The sequence below is a fragment of the Piliocolobus tephrosceles genome, chromosome 6, assembly GCF_002776525.5.
Source record: "Piliocolobus tephrosceles isolate RC106 chromosome 6, ASM277652v3, whole genome shotgun sequence".
Lineage (NCBI taxonomy): Eukaryota > Metazoa > Chordata > Mammalia > Primates > Cercopithecidae > Piliocolobus > Piliocolobus tephrosceles.
Window position 1 is genome coordinate 33,405,336 of NC_045439.1, and position 21,559 is coordinate 33,426,894.

General features: G+C 39.6%; 1 protein-coding gene across 1 annotated transcript in view; it reads right to left on the reverse strand.

Annotated features, from left to right (window-relative positions):
- RBM25 (RNA binding motif protein 25) overlaps window positions 1-21,559 on the reverse strand; it is a 65,824-nt gene that overhangs the window by 5,137 nt on the left and 39,128 nt on the right. Inside the window, exons 6-16 of the mRNA XM_026455190.1 lie at window positions 16,815-17,029; window positions 14,518-14,571; window positions 14,189-14,272; window positions 10,495-10,781; window positions 7,887-8,109; window positions 7,695-7,784; window positions 6,112-6,185; window positions 4,185-4,335; window positions 1,411-1,735; window positions 764-1,038; window positions 316-414 (exon numbers count right to left, since the gene is read on the reverse strand). Coding sequence (XP_026310975.1) covers window positions 316-414; window positions 764-1,038; window positions 1,411-1,735; window positions 4,185-4,335; window positions 6,112-6,185; window positions 7,695-7,784; window positions 7,887-8,109; window positions 10,495-10,781; window positions 14,189-14,272; window positions 14,518-14,571; window positions 16,815-17,029 — 1,877 coding nt within the window. The remainder of the gene's footprint in view (window positions 1-315; window positions 415-763; window positions 1,039-1,410; window positions 1,736-4,184; window positions 4,336-6,111; window positions 6,186-7,694; window positions 7,785-7,886; window positions 8,110-10,494; window positions 10,782-14,188; window positions 14,273-14,517; window positions 14,572-16,814; window positions 17,030-21,559) is intronic.

Below are 21,559 nucleotides of genomic sequence, written 5' to 3' on the forward strand. Positions count from 1 at the left end.
AAGTGTGGTGGTGCGAGACTGTAATCCTAGCTACTCAGGAAGCTGAGACAGGAGAATCGCTTGAACCTGGGAGGTGGAGGTTGTAGTGAGCCTACAGAGAAGGGTTCATTAAAACAAACATAAATCTGTATCCACTGCAGTGAATAATGAAACACACCAAAAATAAAAATAACTTTTAAAAAGCAGATATAAATCACTTAATTGAACCTAAACCATCATGCAACTTGACTCTGTAAAATTTCTGCTCTTTTAAAAAGTGTCTAATATTTTAATATATAAAATAAAAGCTGGCATGGAAGAGAATAGAAGACTAACCTTAGAACAAACAAAATCAACTAATGTAGCTTCCTCTTCACCTATATATTCTATGATTTTCTTATTAATCCATGGTCTAATTCGACGTTCCATCAGTATCTGCAAAACAAAGCATGGTTACTGAATTAAAGAAGTGTAACTTGCGATCATAGTTATTAAAGCTTCATGATTTTTCCTGAGACTAAAATATAATGTTAATTCACAAGTTGAACTAAGACAGATATGTATCAAGATACAATCATCTGCTTTTAGTAAGTCTTCAAGTACCACCAAAAATTTTTCCATTATTACTAATTTCTTGACTATGGCATTGAGTTGGTGTCAAGATGATCATCCCTACTTATTTGTCATTAATAGAATCAAACGAGGTTTTTTTTTCTTCAAATGAATTTTTATGGCATATTCCAACTGTTCCCAATAACATGATGAAATATAATTTCCTACTCACAGAATCCACAATAGACCAATCCAGGGGATAAGCGAAGAGCTCAGGTTTGGCTGTAGGGATTTTCTCAATGAGACTCTTAATGTGTTTACGCTTTTCTTCAGTGTTTACAGTGCCTTTGGCTGCATTTTTATCATCTTCACCATAATCCAAGGGAACCAGTTTCCTTTTTCGGGGTACGTCATCACTGTCTTCATCCTCAAATTTGTTAAAGACACTATCTACAGGCAGTTTCTTTCTCTTCACAGAATTAGGCTGACCAGGACTATTGGAAGCACCTACAGTAAAAACACTCTCTTAGCATGATGACTTAATTTCCAAGTGTTTCATTTTACAACCCACCATCCCTCAAAAACAATGCAAAATATACTTCCACAAATCTTAGAGAAAGATCCCAACTGTAAAAAATAACTCACTACTCACAAGTGCTAGAAAATTAAACTTTTCACTTCTTCTCAGAACTCGAGGCAGCTGCAGATATAGGAGCACTAGTAAAACTATGAAAACAATCGTGAGCTAGAAAGGCATTTTTTAGTAATCTTCTATCTACCTAACCAAGCACAAATACATATTTTTTTCCTTAAGGCACAATACACGTATTTGCAGGGGTGAAGGGAAGAAAATAAAGAAGGAAGGAAATGCTAACGTACCCAGTTTAAGACTTAGTCCTATTTTTGGCCTATGCTCCTCAGGTTGTTGTTGATCCGGTGAGTTTTCATGAGGAATAATAATACCACAGGGAGACTCATCCCCAGGAGTGTTAGGTGTTGCATTGCCACTGGCAGAAGAAACAGACGGAGCAGAGCTGATGGGCCTCAGAGTAGGTTTCAGACAAGGCTTTTGCTCTGGCTCCTCTTCCTCTTCCATGGGTTCTTCTCGTTTTTCTTCTTTTTCTTGCTTTTCTTCTTCCTCTTCTTCTGATTCTGGCTCTTGCTTTATTTGTGGCTGCCTGCGCCTCTCGGCCTCTTGTTCCATCTAAAACCAAAACAATAATCTGATTAACTACAACTCTACACCATTCAACTTGATTTTTGTTTTACGTTATCTCTTGTAAAATGCCTTTATGAAAAGAGAAAAAGCCAGGCGTGGTGGCTCACGCCTATAATCCCAGCACTTTGGGAGGCCGCGGTGGGCAGATCACCTGAGGTCACGAGTTTGAGACCAGCTTGGCCAACATGGTGAAACCCTATCTCTACTGAAAATACAAAAATTAGCCAAGTGTGGTGGTGCGAGACTGTAATCCTAGCTACTCAGGAAGCTGAGGCAGGAGAATTGCTTGAACCTGGGAGGTGGAGGTTGCAGTGAGCCTCGCAGAATTGCACTACAGCCTGGGCAACAGAGCAAGACTCCATCTCAAAAAGAAAAAAGAAAAAAAAAAAAGGACACAGGCAGTGGCTCAATCCCAGGTAAAACAGGAAAACCCCATCTCTACAAAAAAGCATAAAGAAGTTAGGCACTCTGCTCATGCTTTTAAGTGTCCCAGACACTCAGGAGGTAGAGGCCTGAGGACCACTTGCGCCCAGGAGGCAGAGGGTGCAGTGAACCAAGATTCCACCACTGCACTCCAGCCTAGGCAACAAAGCCAGACTCTGTCTCAGGAAAATAAAAAAAGGCCGGGTACAGTGGTTCACGCCTGTAATCCCAGGACTCTGGGAGGCCAAGATGGGCGGATCACTTGGGGTCAGGAGTTCAAGACTAGCCTGACCAACATGGTAAAACCCCGTTGCTACTAAAAATATAAAAATTAGTCAGGAGTGGTGGCGCATGCCTGTAATCCCAGCTACTCGGGAGGCTGAGGCAAGAGAATCCCTGGAGCCTGGTAAGCGGAGTTTGCAGTGAGCCGAGATGACACCACTGCACTGCACTCCAGCCTGGGGGACAGAGCGAGATCCCGTCTCAAAAAAATAAATAAATAAAAATAAAAATACAAAAATTAGCCAGGCAAGGTGGCGTGCACCTGTAATCCCTAATACTAACCAGCTACTCGGGTACCTGAGGCAGGAGAATTGCTTGAACCCACGAGTCAGGGGCTGCAGTGAGCAGAGATCACACTATTGCACTCCAGTGTGGGCAAGAGAGCGAGACTCTATCTCAAAAACAAAACAAAACAAAAAACAAAAAAGGAAACAGCTTTATTTTAAATACAAAATACTGGCCAGGTGTGGTAGCTCACGCCAGTAATGCCAGCAACACTTTGGGAGGCCGAGGCGGGTGGATTACCTGAGGTCAGGAGTTCGAGACCAGCCTGGACAACATGGTGAAACCCTGTCTCTACTAAGAAAACACAAAAAATTAGACAATCCTAGCTACTCCAGAGGCTGAGGCAGGAGAATCGCTTAAACCCGGGAGGCAGAGATTGCAGTGAGCCGAGATCATGCCCATTGCACTCCAGGCTGGGCAACAAGAGTGAAACTCCATCTCAAAATAAATAAATAAATAATAAAAATAAAAACAAAATACTTTGGCAATAGAGAAGGAATTTAAATCACAAAAAGTAAGTGTCAGAGCAAATTATAGGAAGAATAGGTTCAACGATAGAAATAACAGATTCTAGCAAAGTGGCATTAGAAGACATACAATAGGCCGGGCGCAGTGGCTCAAGCCTGTAATCCCAGCACTTGGGGAGGCCGAGACAGGCAGATCACGAGGTCAGGAGATCGAGATCATCCTGGCTAATACGGTGAAACCCCATCTCTACGAAAAAATACAAAAAAACTAGCTGGGCGAGGTGGCGGGCGCCTGTAGTCCCAGGAGAATGGCGTAAACCGGGGAGGTGGAGCTTGCAGTGAGCTGAGATCCAGCCACTGCACTCCAGCCTGGGCAACAGAGCTAGACTCCGTTTCAAGAAAAAGAAGAAGAAGAAAAAAAGATATACAATAGAATGGCCAGGCGCAGTGGCTCATGCCTGTAATCCCAGTACTTTGGGAGGCCGAAGCCAGTGATCACTTGAGGTAGACCAGCCTGGCCAAAATGGTGAAACCCTGTCTCCAACTAACAATACAAAAATTAGCTGGGCATGGTGGTGGGCACCTGTAATCCCAACTACTTGGGTAGCTAAGCCAGGAGAATAACTTGAACCTAGGAGGCAGAGGTTGCAGTGAGCTGAGATCGCACCACTGCACTCCTGCCTGGGAAGACGGAGCCAGACTCCATCTAATTTAAAAAAAAAAAAAAAAAAAAAAAGACATACAAAGAAAACAAATGAGTAAGACATCTGCAGGATGTTTAGAATGAAGTTGTAAATCAACTAATACTGACAACTTGTGTAATTAAAGAAAAAGTACTAATAACGTTCCACAAAATAGCACATTACATGGAGCATAAAATGCATTTCCCTTAACTATAAATTAAACTGCATCATAGTTGGCTTTAAGATGACATGATAACCTTAAAACAAAATCATGTGGATGGTATAGTATCTTACCCTCTGGAGCTCTGCATCTGGATCTGGATGCCCTTCTGCCAGAAGGCGCTGCCTGATTTCCTCAAGCTCCTCCTTCTCTCTCTTCCTATCTCGTTCATCTGCTTCCATTTCTTTTTCTCTATCACGCAACCTTTTCTGAAGAGCACTTCCTCTGTAAAAGTGAATGATAAAAGGCTTCATTTAATACTCAGATCATTAAGCAGTACACATGACATCTCCAACAGCACCTCTTTTCAATACTACAACCTGCATGCTAAGAGGTTAAAGAATGTCTTAATGTTCTGTATCTACAGAACACACCAGAGTGTGTTCTCTACCTATAAATGTATAACAAATAAGCATTATCTTGTCATTTACCACTATGTTCCCTTCATCCTTAAAGTCATTCTAATAAATGTTTAAAGAAGTAAAATAGTCGCTTTCAGAAAGAGAGCTCACATTTTGTGCCTATTTCACAAGGAATACCCAACAAATAATTTTTGTTTTCCTAGACACCAACCTAAAAAAATACATAAAGTAGCATTAGTAGCACTGAGAGTTCTGTATCCCCAATTTATTCACTTGTAAAAAATATCTCAGAAAGTAGTGCAGAATCAACAGAAAGCAGAGGTTCTCTCCTATCTAGCAGTTCATTACTTCTCAGAATGTTGACGTTATACATTGCCACTTTATGCTTCTAGCCTTCAATGATTTTACTGATTTCATGGCATTTTCTACAAAGCCAAATCCCTGGCACTCTTTAAATTTAAGCAACTAATTACAATGCTTTAATTATTTTGGCTATATTGTATTAAACTATATTAAATATCTTCATTATGATTGTATCATGTCAGACAAATTAGATAAAATACTATAGATAAAACAGAACTATAGATAAAATAGTATCAAGACACTGTCTATATCCCCAGGGAACTTACAGTTTGGATGGAAGGAAGAGCAAAACAAGCAATTTTGCCATAAAGTCATAAATATTAGAATGAGAGTAGTTTGAAAATGCCATGGGAACAAAGAATGAGAGAAGGCAGTTGTCACAACTCTTACTTCACAATGATGTATCAATTTGGAGATGGGGTGAGAGACAGGAGCTCAAATTGCTAGGAGACCAAAATTTCTAGACAAACCCAGATAGTTACAGAGATTAGTTGTAACTTGCTATAAAAATTGGACCTAGCAGGCAGGCGTGGTAGCCCACACCTATAGTCCAACCTACTCAAGAGACTGGGAAGGGAGGACTGCTTGAGCCCAAGAGTTCAAGGTTACAATGAACTATGATCATGCCACTGCATTCCAGCTGAGGTAAGACCCTGTCTCCAAAAAACATCAAGAAAAAATTTTAAAAATCAGACCCATTTACAACACACAAAGATAAAAATAGTGTTATTTGATATAATACTATCATGGGCTCCCCCACTGCACAAAAGATGCATAGAAACGTTGATACTTTTCTGATAGCTCTTTTCTCCCAAGAAAACAGTGTATTCGCTATAGAAGTAATTATTACACGGAATGTGAAAGTTTCTTGTTTCTTCTTTTTTTTGAGACGGAGTCTCGCCGCCCAGGCTGGAGTGCGGTGGCCCGACCTCAGTTCACTGCAAGCTCCGCCTCCTGGGTTTACGCCATTCTCCTGCCTCCGCCTCCCGAGTAGCTGGGACTACAGGCACCCGCCAGGTTGCCCGGCTAGTTTTTTGTATTTTTTTAGTAGAGACGGGGTTTCACCATGTTAGCCAGGATGGTCTCGATCTCCTGACCTCGTGATCCGCCCGTCTCGGCCTCCCAAAGTGCTGGGATTACAGGCTTGAGCCACCGTGCCCGGCCAAGTTTCTTGTTTTCTTATTCCACTTAGTGAACCTGCATCATCAACTGTGAGTATGGGAAAATACAGCTAATAAAAAAACAAGTATGAGACCACAGAACAAGCCTTCTTTACCTGTAATATTTGGGGTCATCTCTATCATCATCATAGTCTTCTAAGAATTCTTTTAGTCGTTTAGCTTCTTTGGCCTTTGAGGAAATAAGGACAATTATAAAAATAACATACAAGTAATAAAGATTACCCTTCCCTTTTTCTTGTAAACAGATTTTTCGGACTCAGACATCAACCAAGAGTAAGGGGAAGATTTATAGGAATTTCTCTTCACATCATTTTAGGAAAAACATGGCCGTTTCAATAAATGAAACTACAGTTTCTCCTGGATCCCAGAATTTAAACCATATTTATAAATGTGTAATGTATCCAGCTATTTGGTTTAAATAAACTTGTTGGCCTAGACTGGGAAATGGTATTTTTACTATTTTCTATAGAGAAAATATTTTCTAATTTAAGTTGGAGCTCTCTGCACAGCTCTCTCTCTACAGTTGTACATAAAATGTTTTTACTGTAAAATTAGATATGTATAAAATATCACTCTATGCCATAATAAGATAATAATACTTTGGTTTAAAAAAAAGATTTTTCTTATCCCCTTAAATTTTATTTTTCATATACTTCATATGTTAATTATAAGTCACAGTAGACATTTTAAATTTTTTACCTCTAAGAAAAGTCTGAATGAGGATGTATCTGTAAAATGCAAACCACATACATATACTACGCTACAATAAATATGCTCTTTGAATATAATCTTCAAAATACAATACCTAAGCACACCAACAAAACTGGAGATTATCTTATTAAATGAAAAATACGGCTCACGCCTGTAATCCCAGCACTTTGGGAGGCCAAGGCAGGCAGATCATTTGAGGTCAGGAGTTTGAGACCATCCTGGCCAACATGGTGAAACCCCGTCTCTACTAAAAATACAAAAATTAGCTGGGTGTGGTGGCACACGCCTATAATCCCAGCTACTCGGGAGGCTAAGGCAGGAGAATCGCTTATCACTTGAACCTGGGAGGAGGAGGTTGCAGTGAGCCAAGATTGCACCCCCTGCGTGGGTGGCAGAGCAACACTCCATCTCAAAAAAAAAAAAGTATATACATATATATATATGTTTACATGTATGTATGTATATGTTTTTTAATTCCATTTTTAAGGTAGATGATACTATAAGAAATACTTTTTAAGAAATGCAGAAATTTAAATCATGTTCATTAATCAATTTAAAGGTTAATGCCTACCTAACTCTAAACTGATAGCAAACAATCCGTGAGATAAAATGAATCTCTTACTCTTAACTTACAGAATTTATATTACATCTAATAACAACAGTTCAACAATTTTAAAAATATGTAGATTCTTAAAAATAAGTTAACTTTTTGACTTAAATATTACTATATGACAAATTTACTTTGATGGTATACAGAAAGATAACTTTGGATGCAGCAAAAATTTGAAAAGAAGAAAAAAGATTTTGGTGTACTTAAATTGGCTCAAAATGCTCAAAATACATAAAAATTAAATTATCCATGAACAGAAGCGTGTGCATTCCAATTATTAAGTTACTTGTAGTCAGCAGTAAAGATATAATCTGACTTTATACCTGAAAAATCACTTACTTTAGCCTAGAATCTTACCATTTCTCTTCTTCTTTCTTCTTCTCTTTCAGCTTCTTTCTCATATTCCCGGGTTTTCTTTCGTTCTCTGATTTCCCAATTCTTAAGGCGCTAAAATAATTAAATTTTGAAAGCTTTAAAAAGCGTTCTATAAATTTTGGTTAACCTATTAAGGGATACCAAGATAAGAATAAAAGCATTTGTTCAACTTACCTCTTGATAAGCAGCTTCTTTCTCTCGGAGTTTTCTTTCAAGTTTTCTTCGTTCATATGCATCTTCTTCATCTTCTTCTCGGTCCCGTTTTTTGTCTTTTTCTCTTTCTCGCTCCCGTTCCCTCTCTCGCTCTCTCTCTCGCTCCCGTTCTCGTTCTCGCTCTCGTTCTCTCTCTCTCTCTCTTTCCCGCTCTCGTTCCCTTTCACGATCTCTGCTTTTTTCTCTAATGTAAACAAAATATTTTACAAACCTGTCAGTCTACTTTCTGTTTTCAAGACCAAAGTAAAGGAGGACAACATACATTATGAAATAATATAAAATCTCACAGGCCAGAATCTAGCACTTGATTTCCATAGAACTATATAACCTCTTCTACACTCATGAGAAAGACATAAATTGCAGTCCCAAATCCTAAAATGCATTCTAATATCAGTGTTAATGCTTACTGGTATGTCAGAAAACAAATACAATCTAAATATAAAATAGTTACAAATCATTAAAATGAATGATTAGTTAATGCCCATCATATACTGGAATAATAGTCAATCCCCTGATGGTATAAAACAGAAAAAAGGAAAACTGTTAATTCCCAAAATATGAAGGACTAATGAATATGTTAAGAGATAGTAAAATAATCTTTTGTTAAAAAAAAAAAAAAAAGAGAGATAGTTTAGCTTACTAGTAATCAAGGAGTAAGTGCTGGCAAACATGGAAAACAGAGAATTTTGACATGTTGCATGGATTAAGTTAGAACTTTTATAAGTATCAGCACTGAAAGTCCTCAAATATTTAATTAGAGTGATAAAATCTAATCCCAGCATTTTAAGAAGCTGAGGCAGGAGGCTTGCTTGAGGCCAAGAGGCATGGTGGCACGTGCCTGTAGTCCTGGCTACTCCAGAGGCTGACGTGGGAAGATCCTATGAGCCCAGGACTTCGAGTTTATGGTGACCTATGATTGTATCACCGCACTCCAGTCAAGGTGACGGAGCACGCCTGTCTCCAAAAAAAAAAAAAAAAGGTAGTAAAACCAAATTGCGGATTATATATAGTATGGTGCCAAGGATCTAATCAAATAACTGTATGTATGCGTATTTAATATGTATATATGAAATATACTCTTCATGGATACACTTATGCCATAAATATGAGAGACGGATTTTGTACATATCAACCTCTCAATGACTGTATCAGGGATGGACAGAATGAAATAATTTTAATGCCTACTAAAGGTTGAGCGCTCTGGGCTTCCAGTTCCAGTTCTAGCAATTAGGTGAAATGACCTAAAGTGGAACTCCCTCCAGCCATAATCAAGTAAGAAACTGCAACACAGTAATGTATATTTTAAAACTAGCTTGAAGAAAAAGGAGTTTTTTCTCTCTTCCTTGCTGCTTTCTCCTCTTCCTTTGTTCATGTTTGCTCAATATACCTCATTGCTCAACAATGAGATGACTCATCAAAATAATTCAATATAAGGCCGGGCGTGGTGGCTCACACCTGTAATCCCAGCACTTTGGGAGGCTGAGGCGGGCAGATTACCTGAGCTCAGGAGTTTGAGACCAGCTGGGCAACATAGTAAAACCTGGTCTCTACAAAAAAAAAAAACCTCAAAAATTAGTCCGGGACAGTGGTGTGTGCCTATAGTCCCAGCTACTCGGGAGGCTGAAGCATGAGAATTGCTTAAGCCTGGGAGGCAAAGGTTGCAATGAGCCAAGACTGCACCACTGCACTCCAACTTGGGTGACAGAGCAAGACCATGCCTCAAAAAAAAAAAATTCAATATAATTTAAAATTTTTAAATAAAAAATAAAACCTTCCAAAGAGTAAAATTACTAGGAGCCAGAGGTAGAGGTAGATAGTAAATTTATAGACAGAAAGATTAAGCTGTGGCAGTACAGTGGGCTAAAAAACCAAATAAAAATGCTAGGGGCTAAAAAGATGTGGTGCTAGAGTTGATGTCTCAGTATACAGAACTTCAACGAAAAGAACAACTTAAAAAATGCCCATGGACCCAGGGAGACAGCAGGGAGTCATGTCTGCCCAGAATACTGAGTGGCCACTGTGTTTCTATAGAAAGTGGCTTCAGACAGAAATTAACCATAGTTGAAAATTATTACTTTCACCCATAGTGTGTGTGTGTGTGTGTGAGAGAGAGAGAGCGTGAGAGACAGAGAGAGAGAGAGAGAGACAAAGACCATGTTGTCTCTAAAAAAAAATTATCAGGCCGGGTGCAGTGACTCATGCCTCTAGTCCCAGCACTTTGGGAGGCTTAAGGCAGGTGGATCACTTGGGGCCAGGAGTTCAAAACCAGGCTGATTAACATGGTAAAACCCCATCTCTACCAAAAATACAAAAAATTAGCTGGGCATGGTGGTATGAACCTGTAATCCCAGCTACTTGGGAGGCTGAGGAATGAGAATCACTTGAACCCAAGAGGCGGAGATTGCAGTGAGCCACGCTCAGCCACTGCAGTCCAGCCTGAGTGACAGAGTGAGAATGTCTCACACACAAAAAAAATCCTCTCATTCCATGAATGCAAATGGTACTCTGGAGGACTACCCGGTAGTTCTACAAAAGCTATCAGGAAACAGTAACTTCTGTAAGGACTTACCTTGATCGACTCCGACCCTTCCTCCCTCCTTCGCTCCGTTCTCTATCCCGGTCACGATCTCTCTCTCGATCCCGATCTCGGTCTCTCTCTTTCGTCCGGTCACGGTCCCTATCCCGTTCTCGTTCCCGCTCCCGTTCTTTCTCCTTTTCTCGTTCACGTTCTCTTTCCCTTTCTCGTTCCCGTTCTCGCCTTTCTCGTTCCCTTTCACGCTCCCTCTCTCTTTCTCTCCGTTCTTTCTCAATTTCCTGTCTTTCTTTTTCCTTTTTGCCTTTCTCTTCTTCCAGTTTCTAGAAACCAATAAAAGCACTTTTAGAGTTAACTCTGTAGCTCCAGTATTCAGATTTTTCCCGGCGCAATGCCCAATATTGGGAACAAAAACACCAAACCACTGATACACTAATATTAAATACTTGTGGTTTTATGTGACAAATTAAACTGAAGCAATCACAAGACTAGAAAGATTTCGTGCAAAACCATATACTCTACACAGACCAGGAATCTCCAATCTTGGATGCTGGGAGATTGTGTCAGGTGCGGCTGGCCACTCAATGACTATGCACTAACTAAAATGAACATGAAGAATGTGGTGGTTCGAAATATTTTCTATAAATACTATCACTGGTTAAAACTCAACTCTGTCCATTAATTAATACTAATTAAAACCCCAGACTGTGCATTACCTCAAGTTGAGGGTTTCAAAGGGCAAGTGGTACAGAAGAATACCTATAATGCAACTAAATAATCTCTGCCCTCTGATTTGCCCACCCTCCAAAAGAAACACAAGCTGAATTCAGCCAAGAACTGCCTTATTATCTATGGAAACATTTACTCCCACCATTACAAGATGGACAGCCCACCAAATACAAAAAGTTTGAAAATCACTCACTTCAAGCAAAATATATGTAACTGTAATAGTTTCATTTAAAATATTTAAAAGCAATACACTTATGCCCATTATGCCTGTAAGACAATGAAAATATATTTACAATGATAAATCCATCCTTGGAAGGAACGATTGTGCATTAACTTACAGATGCTGTGCTAGGACATGGATCGCCAACACTGGATTAACCTTGCCTACAAGCTATGTTTCTGGGAGGAAGAGCAAGTACATGGTTCACAAATAAACCAAATAACAAAGTCAGACCAAGTTTGTACCCTGAAAAGATTACCAGTGTACCACATGGTTTCTACACAAACTCAGAAAAAAATATCCCAAACAGGTAAAACAATACAAAACAAAACACATTTATCCCTTTTGTTTCACGTTTAGTTTCACCGAAATGAAATTTTAAACTGCAACAATAAAATGTGCATTTTTCTTTTCTCAGTCATGTAATGCATTTAAAACAACTTTAAAAAGCAATCTTACCTGTCAGATACTCTCTTTCTCTTCCTCATGGATCAGAGAACTGATAGCAGGTTATGAAAGAAAAGCTAATGTATGAGCAACATATTCAGTTGCTGTGCCAGTCCGTATCGAAGTAGAAATGCAGGCAAAGCCAAAACTGAATACATTGAAATTACAAAGGGATGAAATGAGATGACAGAAAGAGGACAGAAACTGACAGCTATTAAAGGGGGAAAAATCTCATTTCTGAAACAGTTCTAATGAATATAAAAATTTATATTGTAAAATGAGGCTAGACTATATAAAACTTACCTCAATGGCATACACTTATAAAGAAATTTGTTTATTTCTGAAATAGATACTTACAGAATATTTTAGCTGTTCCAATACTAATTTTCCTGTAGAATTCCTCAATTTTTAATTCTTGCTTATTTCACTGTGCTCTTTATATTCAGTAATATAAATAACCATTTGTTTCAGAACTCATTTCAAAAGTTTGATTCTAAGTAAATGAAAAAGTGAGTGAATCTAGTCCATACTAAATGTTTCCTAAAGTTTATATATGAGAGATACATATACATGTATATAAATATATGTATACATGTAAACATATACATGTTTTTTTTAAAATAAAGATTGGAGAAGGGAAATGAGGCGAGTCTAAAATTATGTAAGAAAGTAATGAAGAGGAAAGGACAGATTTTTAAAAAATCATAAATCTTACCTCATTCTCTCTTCAGACTCATCCGTGCTGTAAATGGACGCCCCCTGCCACGCTGATACCCTGACAGTCTGTGGTTATTTAATAAACTCATACCAAAACATGCAAAGGTTCACTGAGCTCATTTTTTGTTACTGGAGTTTCAAACAACCCTTTTAGCCAAACCACCCAATAAAAAAAAAAACTGTTTTGGTTTTTCATTTTGATCTCTTTTTATTTTGAAAAGACATTCTGAAAATTCAAAACATTCCCTCCAGTGAAATAATACTAAGGCAGTAAAATGCCTGACAGATTCCCAAACTTTAAAGCAAATATATTTTCAAATTTTTCTTAAAACATCATTTCCTCATAATTTACCAATAACATGACAGGGTTTAACAAATAAATAAAAACAAAAAGGGGGTAAACCACACACACAACCATATACCATTTTTAAGCTTACTCGGTCCTGAATTTGAGTATTATACCTAACCAAAATTATTCATCTAAAATGATTTCCCATAGACCACTTTTTCAACTCTCAAAATTAATTTTGGGAGAATTATGTTTGTGCTCTCAGACACATTTAATTCTTGAAAAAGCACTGTGTATATGAGCGAGGGCTGGGCATCTGGATAGTAAGTGTTCAGCAGCATTGATTCATTGGCATTATTTGTGAACTACAGATTTTTAAAGCAATGGGAAAAAGTAAGAATAAAAGAGAAAATGAACATTTAACATTTCACTGAGTTAAAGATCTCTCAGTCTATCAGTAAGAACCAGCAACACCTTATTATCTCTACCATCAAAATACATGTCATGCAGTGTTTGCATTGCACCGTCCAAAAGCATCATTTTCAACACCAGCGAACATTCACAGATGCACTGTCATTGAGAGAAGCTTCAAATAGGCAAAACTCGTGAGTGGGATTTACTATGCATAAATACCCATTTCCAAGCCAGTTACCCCTTTGCATATTTTTCTGAGGGGGCATCCATAAATATAATAAAAAACAGAAGCTCATACTTACATCCTATTCCTTGTTACTTTCCAAGCTGAGAGTTTCATCTTGCATTAGTCACCATATGATCTCTATCATAATGGTGGGGGTCAATGAATAGATTAGCTTTATGGGAATTTACAGTTCTTCCATGCATCTAAAATTTGGTAAGTCTGGTAACCACTGACCTACTTTTTAAAATCTCCCCCACTCAACTTAAATCTATACAAATATAAAATGTAAATTTTAATCTCAGCTCTCTAAAGAAAAGGTAATCCTAAGATCAAGTTAAATAACTGCCCCCAGAAATACACTACAGTGTATGTTATCCTGCTGCCCCCTGAATCTAATTTAAGTCTGACCTTGATGTTTATGTTGAAATCTAAAAATAAAATTAGCTTCTATTCATATTAAAGTGAGATGACTGCAGAATAGTCAGTAACTGAAAAAACTAAGCACAATATGTCAAGGACCACTTTAATATGGTATTGGTCTTCTGTTTCTTTTTTCTATCTAAATATCAATTAAACCTATAAAAAGCATTTAAAATTATATTCTAATTTAAGGTTGTTTTTTTGTCTCTTTGCTTTGGATTCTGTAAAAAGTCTAGATTGGTATCAAGTGAAAAGACAAGAATACTACCTTATGTGTGTCTCTGAATTTGCTGATCTCTCGAGATATCAGGTCTCTTTTGTCTTCTTCCATTTCTATAGCATTTATATCCTCCTAAAAGAAAACGAGCAAAGGAGCGAATGAATAAAGAACAACCTACTTCAATATAAACAGTTAAAGGTAGATATTCTGTCTCAAAGTTAGATATTCTGTCTCAAAGAGTAAATAAGTAAATAGAACATCCACAAAAACAAATCTAACAATCTAAAGTTAAATAGTGAAAAATCACAAAGACAAGAATGATAACTCAACAATCAGCAGTAAACAAAGTATTGTCAAAGCCTACAATTTAAACGAACCTTAGTGATGAGTGGATAAGGGATCAGTGGGGCCACTGGAAATCTGCGGAAAATCTGCGAAAAAATCCACCAAGAATCTTTTTTAAAAGAGAAAAACAGAGCTCATACTACTCTGCAAAGCAATGCCCTATACATTTATGACATGAACAATACAGTACGCTTTTGTGATAATTTCTTGATTTCAAATTACTTGGGAATAAAAGTGATTCCACTTTCTTCACAGTAACTGATCACACACCACCTCCTCTCTGGATACTCGAACACCCCCAAGAAATGGAAATATAGAAAGTGATCTCATAGTAGCAGGGCTTTCTAATCATACCAACAATATTTACCCATAACTCCTGCCACAGAGGAAGATTTTATTATCTCCTCCCAATCCATATCAAACAAATATGTTATTTTTCTCCTTTCCCACTAATGAAGAAAGAGAAAGAATGAACTCTACAGGCCTCAATTACTCTGTACCTTACTGACCCTACCAATTACCATTCCTAATAGAATACACCTCATTAGAAAAGTTATGGGTCGGGCACGGTGGCTCACGTGGATCACGAGGTCTGGAGATCGAGACCATCCTGGCTAACACAGTGAAACCCTGTCTCTATTAAAAATACAAAAAAGCAGCCAGGCATGGTGGCTGAGGCAGGAGAATTGCTTGAACGCAGGAGGCAGAGCTTGCAGTAAGCTAAGATCGCAGCCACTGCACTCCAGCCTGGGCAACTGAGTGAGATTCCATTTCAGTGCGGGGAGGGGGGGGTGGGGGGAACAAAAAAGAAAAGTTTTATGGCCAAATGAGGAAATACATACCAAATAATAAAAATGTATCTGGCCACAAAGAAAACTGAAGATGGCCTAAAAAGGCATTCAAATTTAAAATAATATAAAATGTAACCATCCATTCATAACTAATCATAATATATATACCACATAGTATTTTTTTATTATATAATGGATGCATATAAAACACTGGCTATGAGTGGGTCACGCTTGCAGTCCCAGCACTTTGGAAGGCTAAGGCAGGCAGATCATTTAAGCTCAGGAGTTCAACACCAGCTTGGGCAACATGGTGAAACCCTGTCTCTACAAAAAACACAAAAATTAGCTGGGTATGGTGGCACATGCCTATAGTCTCAGCTTCTCAGGAGGCTAACAAAGAAGGATCACTTTAGGACGGGTATTCAAGGCTGCAGTGAGCCATAATTGCGCCACCATCCTCCAGTCTGGGTGACAGAGCAAGATATTGTCTCAAAAACATAAATAAATAAAACAAAATACTTCCAATACTTGTGGGATTTTTTTTCTTACTTTACAGACAGGGTCTCGCTCTGTAGCCCAGGCTAGACTCAAGCTCATGGGCTCAAGTAAACCTCCCCTCAGTCTCCCCAGCTGCTGGGACTACATGTATCATCCACCACTCCTGGTTTCTTCCATTATTTTTAAAAGAACATTTCCTACAATTTATCTAAGTTTATCCAAAGGAAATAAGTATAAGAAAACTAAACCTTTTCTTTCAACCTGGACTGCCCACTGTTCAATTAGCCTAGGGCGATAAAGAGGTAGCAATCAATTCACTGAGGAGGAATGTTTCAAGTTGTACTGCTCTTTCAGAATCCTCCAGTTTGATTATTCAATACCACTATTGTTCAGGGAGGGGAATGCAACATAGTTTCTAAAGAAAGGCAGCTAAAAATTAAGAGTGGGTGGAAATCTTCAGTGAATCAGATCTGGTTTCTTGCTTAGAAAAGAGACAGAACAACCATAGGAAAACAAAGTAAAAGTAAGAGTCAGGCGCAGTGGCTCACGACTGTAATCCTGGCACTTTAGGAAGCTGAGACAGGAGGATAACCTGAACCCAGGAGTTGGAGACCAGTCTAGAAAACATAATGAAACCCTGTCTCTATAAAAAAGTTTAAAATGTATTTTTAATATATTTTTTAAAATAAAAAAAAAAAACTTTTAAGGCTGGGAGTGGTGGCTCACATCTGTATTCCAGCACTTTGGGAGAATGAGGCAAGTGGATCCCTTGAGGGATATATGGCATATAACCCATGCGCATTCTCCCATATACTTTAAAACTTCTCTAGATTACATACAATGCCCCACAGAACCCGAGAGGCTGAGGTTATAGTGAGCTGAGATTGCGCCACTGCATTTCCAGTCTGGGAGACAAAGTGAGCCTCCATCTCAAAAAAATAAAAGAAAGAAAAAAAGAAAACTGACATGTAATCAAAGCATAAGAGTGATATCATAAAAAACAAATGGTAGAAATTATATGTTGTTGTCAGAACACATACGTCCTCCTTCTTTTCCTTCTTCTTCTTCCTGGGGTGAGAATCAGATTCCTGTGAGGGGGCATTTAGCTCACTGGAGTATTCACGAATTAAAACTTCAATAGCCCCTTTAATCATCTGATCTCTCCTCTTTGTTTCTTCATCCAAGGCTTCTTCATCGTCATTAGTGACAGTTTCTGGTCTTGCATTCTTAAAGAAAACAGCAAATTCAGGGGAAAGAAAAATCAAGCAGGAAAATCAAAATCACTCTACAACAACAGTTAATAAACATACATGTTTTCTCAAAAACATCTCTGTAGTCCTATTAAACACAGAGTTGGTTTTGTTCTTAACATCATAAAAGCTTCATTTTTTTTTTTATTTCACTATTCCTGAGATACTAGTTTATTTTCATTTTCTTTTTCTTAATAGCTAAAAAATTCTGGCCCCTAAATTTCAGGACTAGCACACTATATAACACATCTGCAAACCATTCACAAGTTTTCAGACTGTTTTGCTCAACAGGTACACAAATAGTAACAACTGTATGTAATAGTTCATTCTTTTAAACAGATACTAAATGGCTGAAAATTCAGTTATGCAGTAAAGGCAAAATACAATTTTAAGTTAATTGTGAAAGCTACCGCACAGAATAAACAAAATTGTATGTAGATTAAACAAACAAAAACATCAGATTGCTAAATACACCAAAATGCCAGAATCAGGAGTTTAGGGGCTGAAATGATGGCTTATTTCCTATTTGCTTTCTACGGGTTCTTACAATGCAAGAATACCACTTATAGAAACCATACACTTACAACACTAAGAAGGAATCAAGGTAACTATTTGTAGGTCTTTATCAGTAATTTTCTGGCCAGGGGTGGTGGCTCACTCCTGTAATCCCAGCACTAGGAGGCTGAGGGGGGGCTGGATCATGAGGTCAGGAGTTCAATCAAAACCAGCCTGGCCAACATGCTGAAACCCCATCTCTACTAAAAATACAAAAATTAGCCGAGTGCGGTGGTGCATGCCTATAATCCCAGCTACTCGGGAGGCTGAGGCAGGAGAATTGCTTAAAACCGGAAGGCAGTAGTTGCAGTGAGCAGAGATTGCGCCACTGCAATCCAGCCTGGGCAAAAGAGCGAAACTCCATCTCAATAATAATAATTATTTTCTAAGAAGTCTAGATTATTCCCTCTATGTGGCGGAAATTGTTGGCTTCTAATGTGCTACAATAGTGGTGCACGCCCAAAGTTTTTAAAGACTTACTTGGTAAACATATACTGTGCACATTTTCAGATACATACAAGAACCATGCTCATGTGCATACATGCCTGGGTCTTGGTCGTAATTCCTGCAACTCTATTCAAGGTGAGTTTCATGCCTTGTGGCTCCTTAACAATGTAACTTAGCACTAACTTTATAAGTTGACCACCAGCATTCTGAAAGCTGTCTCCAATGGGTATATATTCAACAAGCATTTTATTTCTTTTTTTTGTTTGTTTGTTTTTTTTGAGACAGAGTCCCACTCTGTCGCTCAGGCTGGAGTTGCAGTGGCCAGATCTCAGCTCACTGCAAGCTCCGCCTACCGGGTTTACGCCATTCTTCTGCCTCAGCCTCCAGTGTAGCTGGGACTACAGGCGCCCGCCACCTCGCCTGGCTAGTTTTTTGTATTTTTTAGTAGAGACGGGGTTTCACTGGGTTAGCCAGGATGATCTCGATCTCCTGACCTCATGATCCGCCCCTCTCGGCCTCCCAAAGTGCTGGGATTACAGGCTTGAGCCACCGCGCCCGGCCAACATTTTATTTCTTAAATTAATTTGCTCAATTCTTTTTTTTTTTTTTTCTTGCTCTGTTGCCCAGGCTGGAGTGCAGTGGCACCATCTCACCTCACTGCAAGCTCCGCCTCTTGGGTTCACGCCATTCTCCTGCCTCAGCCTCCGGAGTAGCTGGGACTACAGGCGCCCGCCACCACGCCTAGCTAATTTTTTTGTATTTTTAGTAGAGACGGGTTTCACTGTGTTAGGATGGTCTCGATCTCCTGACATCGTGTTCCGCCCGCCTCGGCCTCTGAAAGTGCTGGGATTACAGGCGTGAGCCACCGCACCCAGCAACAAATTCTTAAGAGCCTACTGTGAGAAACATGCTGCACTTAGACGGAGTAAAATTCAAATTGAAAAACGCGCTCTTCTCCTCAAGCTTTACCAATACAGAGTAACAGATGGGTTATGACACAGATAACTTAAATATAAGGCATTACGTGTTATTATAAAACTAACCACTTGGCAGGGCACGGTGGCTCACGCCTGCAATCCCAGCACTTTGGGAGGCCAAGGCAGGCGGATCACGAGGTCAAGAGTTCAAGACCCGGCCGGACATGGTGGCTCAAGCCTGTAATCCTAGCGCTTTGGGAGGCCGAGACGGGCGGATCACGAGGTCAGGAGATCGAGACCATCCTGGCGAACACGGTGAAACCCCGTCTCTACTAAAAAAATACAAAAAAGAGCCGGGCGAGGTGGCGGGCGCCTGTAATCCCAGCTACTCGGGAGGCTGAGGCAGGAGAATGGCATAAACCCGGTAGGCGGAGCTTGCAGTGAGCTGAGATCCGGCCACTGCACTCCAGCCTGGGCGACAGAGCGAGACTCCATCTCAAAAAAAAAAAAAAAAGAGTTCAAGACCCGCCTGGCCAGCATGGTGAAACCCCATCTCTACCAAAGTTACAAAAAATTAGCTGGGCATGGTGACACATGCCTGTAATCTCAGCTATTCGGGAGGCTGAGGCAGGAGAATTGCTTGAACCCAGGAGGTGGAGACTGCAGTGAGCCGAGATCACGCCGCTCCATTCCAGCCATTCCATTCCATTCCACACACACACAAAAAAGACTCGCTCCTGTAATCCCAGCATTTTGGGAGGCTGAGGTGGGCGGATCACAAGGTCAGGAGTTTGAGACCAGACTGACCAACACTGTGAAACTCCGTCTCTACTAAAAAAACACAAAAATTCCCCAGCCGGGTGCAGTGGCTCACAAGGTCAGGAGATGGAGACCATCCTGGCTAACACAGTGAAACCCCGTCTCTACTAAAAACACAAAAAAATAGCCAAGCATGGTCCCAGCTACTTGGGAGGCTGAGGCAGGAGAATCACTTGAACCCAGGAGGCAGAAACTCCAGTGAGCCAAGATCGCGCCACTGCACTCCAGCCTGGGCGACACAGCGAGACTCCTTCTCAAAAAAATAAAAATAAAATAAAATAAATCCGTATAAACCCTAAATTGACTATTGTTTCCACTGTAAACCAAAATTTAAATATCAATATGGCTATTTTACCTGAATTAGAGATAAAAGCATTTGGAATTAACTAATTCACATTTTTAGAAGAAAAGTTTATTAACCCAAAAATCTTAACTGATTGCTAATATTAAAAAAAAAAAAACTGATTATGGTAGATGATCAGGTTAGAAAGATACTCCACAGACTGGCAAGTTTCATCTAAAGCTCTATCTCTGGAATATCAACCATACACAATTTTCTGATTTCCAGTTTTTTTCTTATACTTCAGAAACCAGATGGCCGGGCGCGGTGGCTCACACCTGTAATCACAACACTTTGGGAGGCCTAGGTGGGTGGACCACCTGAGGTCTTCAGGAGTTCAAGACTAGCCTAGCCAACATGGAGAAACTCATCTCTACTAAAAATGCAAAAAATTAGCCAGGAGTGGTGGCGGGTGCCCATACTCCCAGCTACTCAAGAGGTTGAGGCAGGAGAATTGCCTGAATCCAGGAGGCTGAGGTTGCACTCCAGCCTGGGTGATAAGAGTTAGACTTTGGAGGGTGAAGCAGGAGAAACCAGAAAGCATATTCAGTAATACTGGGAAACAAAAGGTCAAGGATTCAGCCATATAGGAAGCTGACAGATTATCTGTAATGTTTACATGACCCACCTAGCTGGTTCTTTTCAGAGAAATTAAAATTTCAATAGTAAAGCTAGTGGCTGTAAAGTTAAACAGCTCTGCTGGGCTCATTCTTTGACAATGAGTTCTAGAATCCAAAGTACGAACCTTTTAAAAAACTTAAGGAAATGCAGAGTTCTTTCTTTTGAGAAAATGTAGACTCAACTAGGCTAATTTCCAGACAAAGATGTTCACCTGCAGCAGCTGTCCTCTATTAACAGGTTCTTTCCAGAGAGTAACTGTGTTTCCAGCACTTGTCAGTGTTCATTCTTGAATATATGGTTAATAACTGTGACTTGTGACATACAAGCAGATATACTGACTCCTATACTATTTTTGTTGGACAGCCAGAAAGCAATTGGACATGAACTAAATTAGCATGGCCACCTCACACAGAATACTTTTACTACTAAAGGTCAGTAAGAAATGAAAGAAAAAAATTTACTCCTGTAAATTCTGCAAAATCTACATTAAACTGTTCAGTCAAGTTGTTTGACAAGATACCTTACACATGTCCAAAATTCTTCTTCTTTTTTTTGAGACAGAGTCTCGCTCTGTCGCTCGGGCTGGAGTGCAGTGGCCGGATCTCAGCTCACTGCAAGCTCCGCCTCCCGCGTTTACGCCATTCTCCTGCCTCAGCCTCCCGAGTAGCTGGGACTACAGGCGCCAGCCACCTCGCCCGGCTAGCTTTTTGTATTTTTTAGTAGAGACGGGGTTTCACCGTGTTAGCCAGGATGGTCTCGATCTCCTGACCTCGTGATCCGCCCGTCTCAGCCTCCCAAAGTGCTGGGATTACAGGCTTGAGCCACCGCGCCCGGCC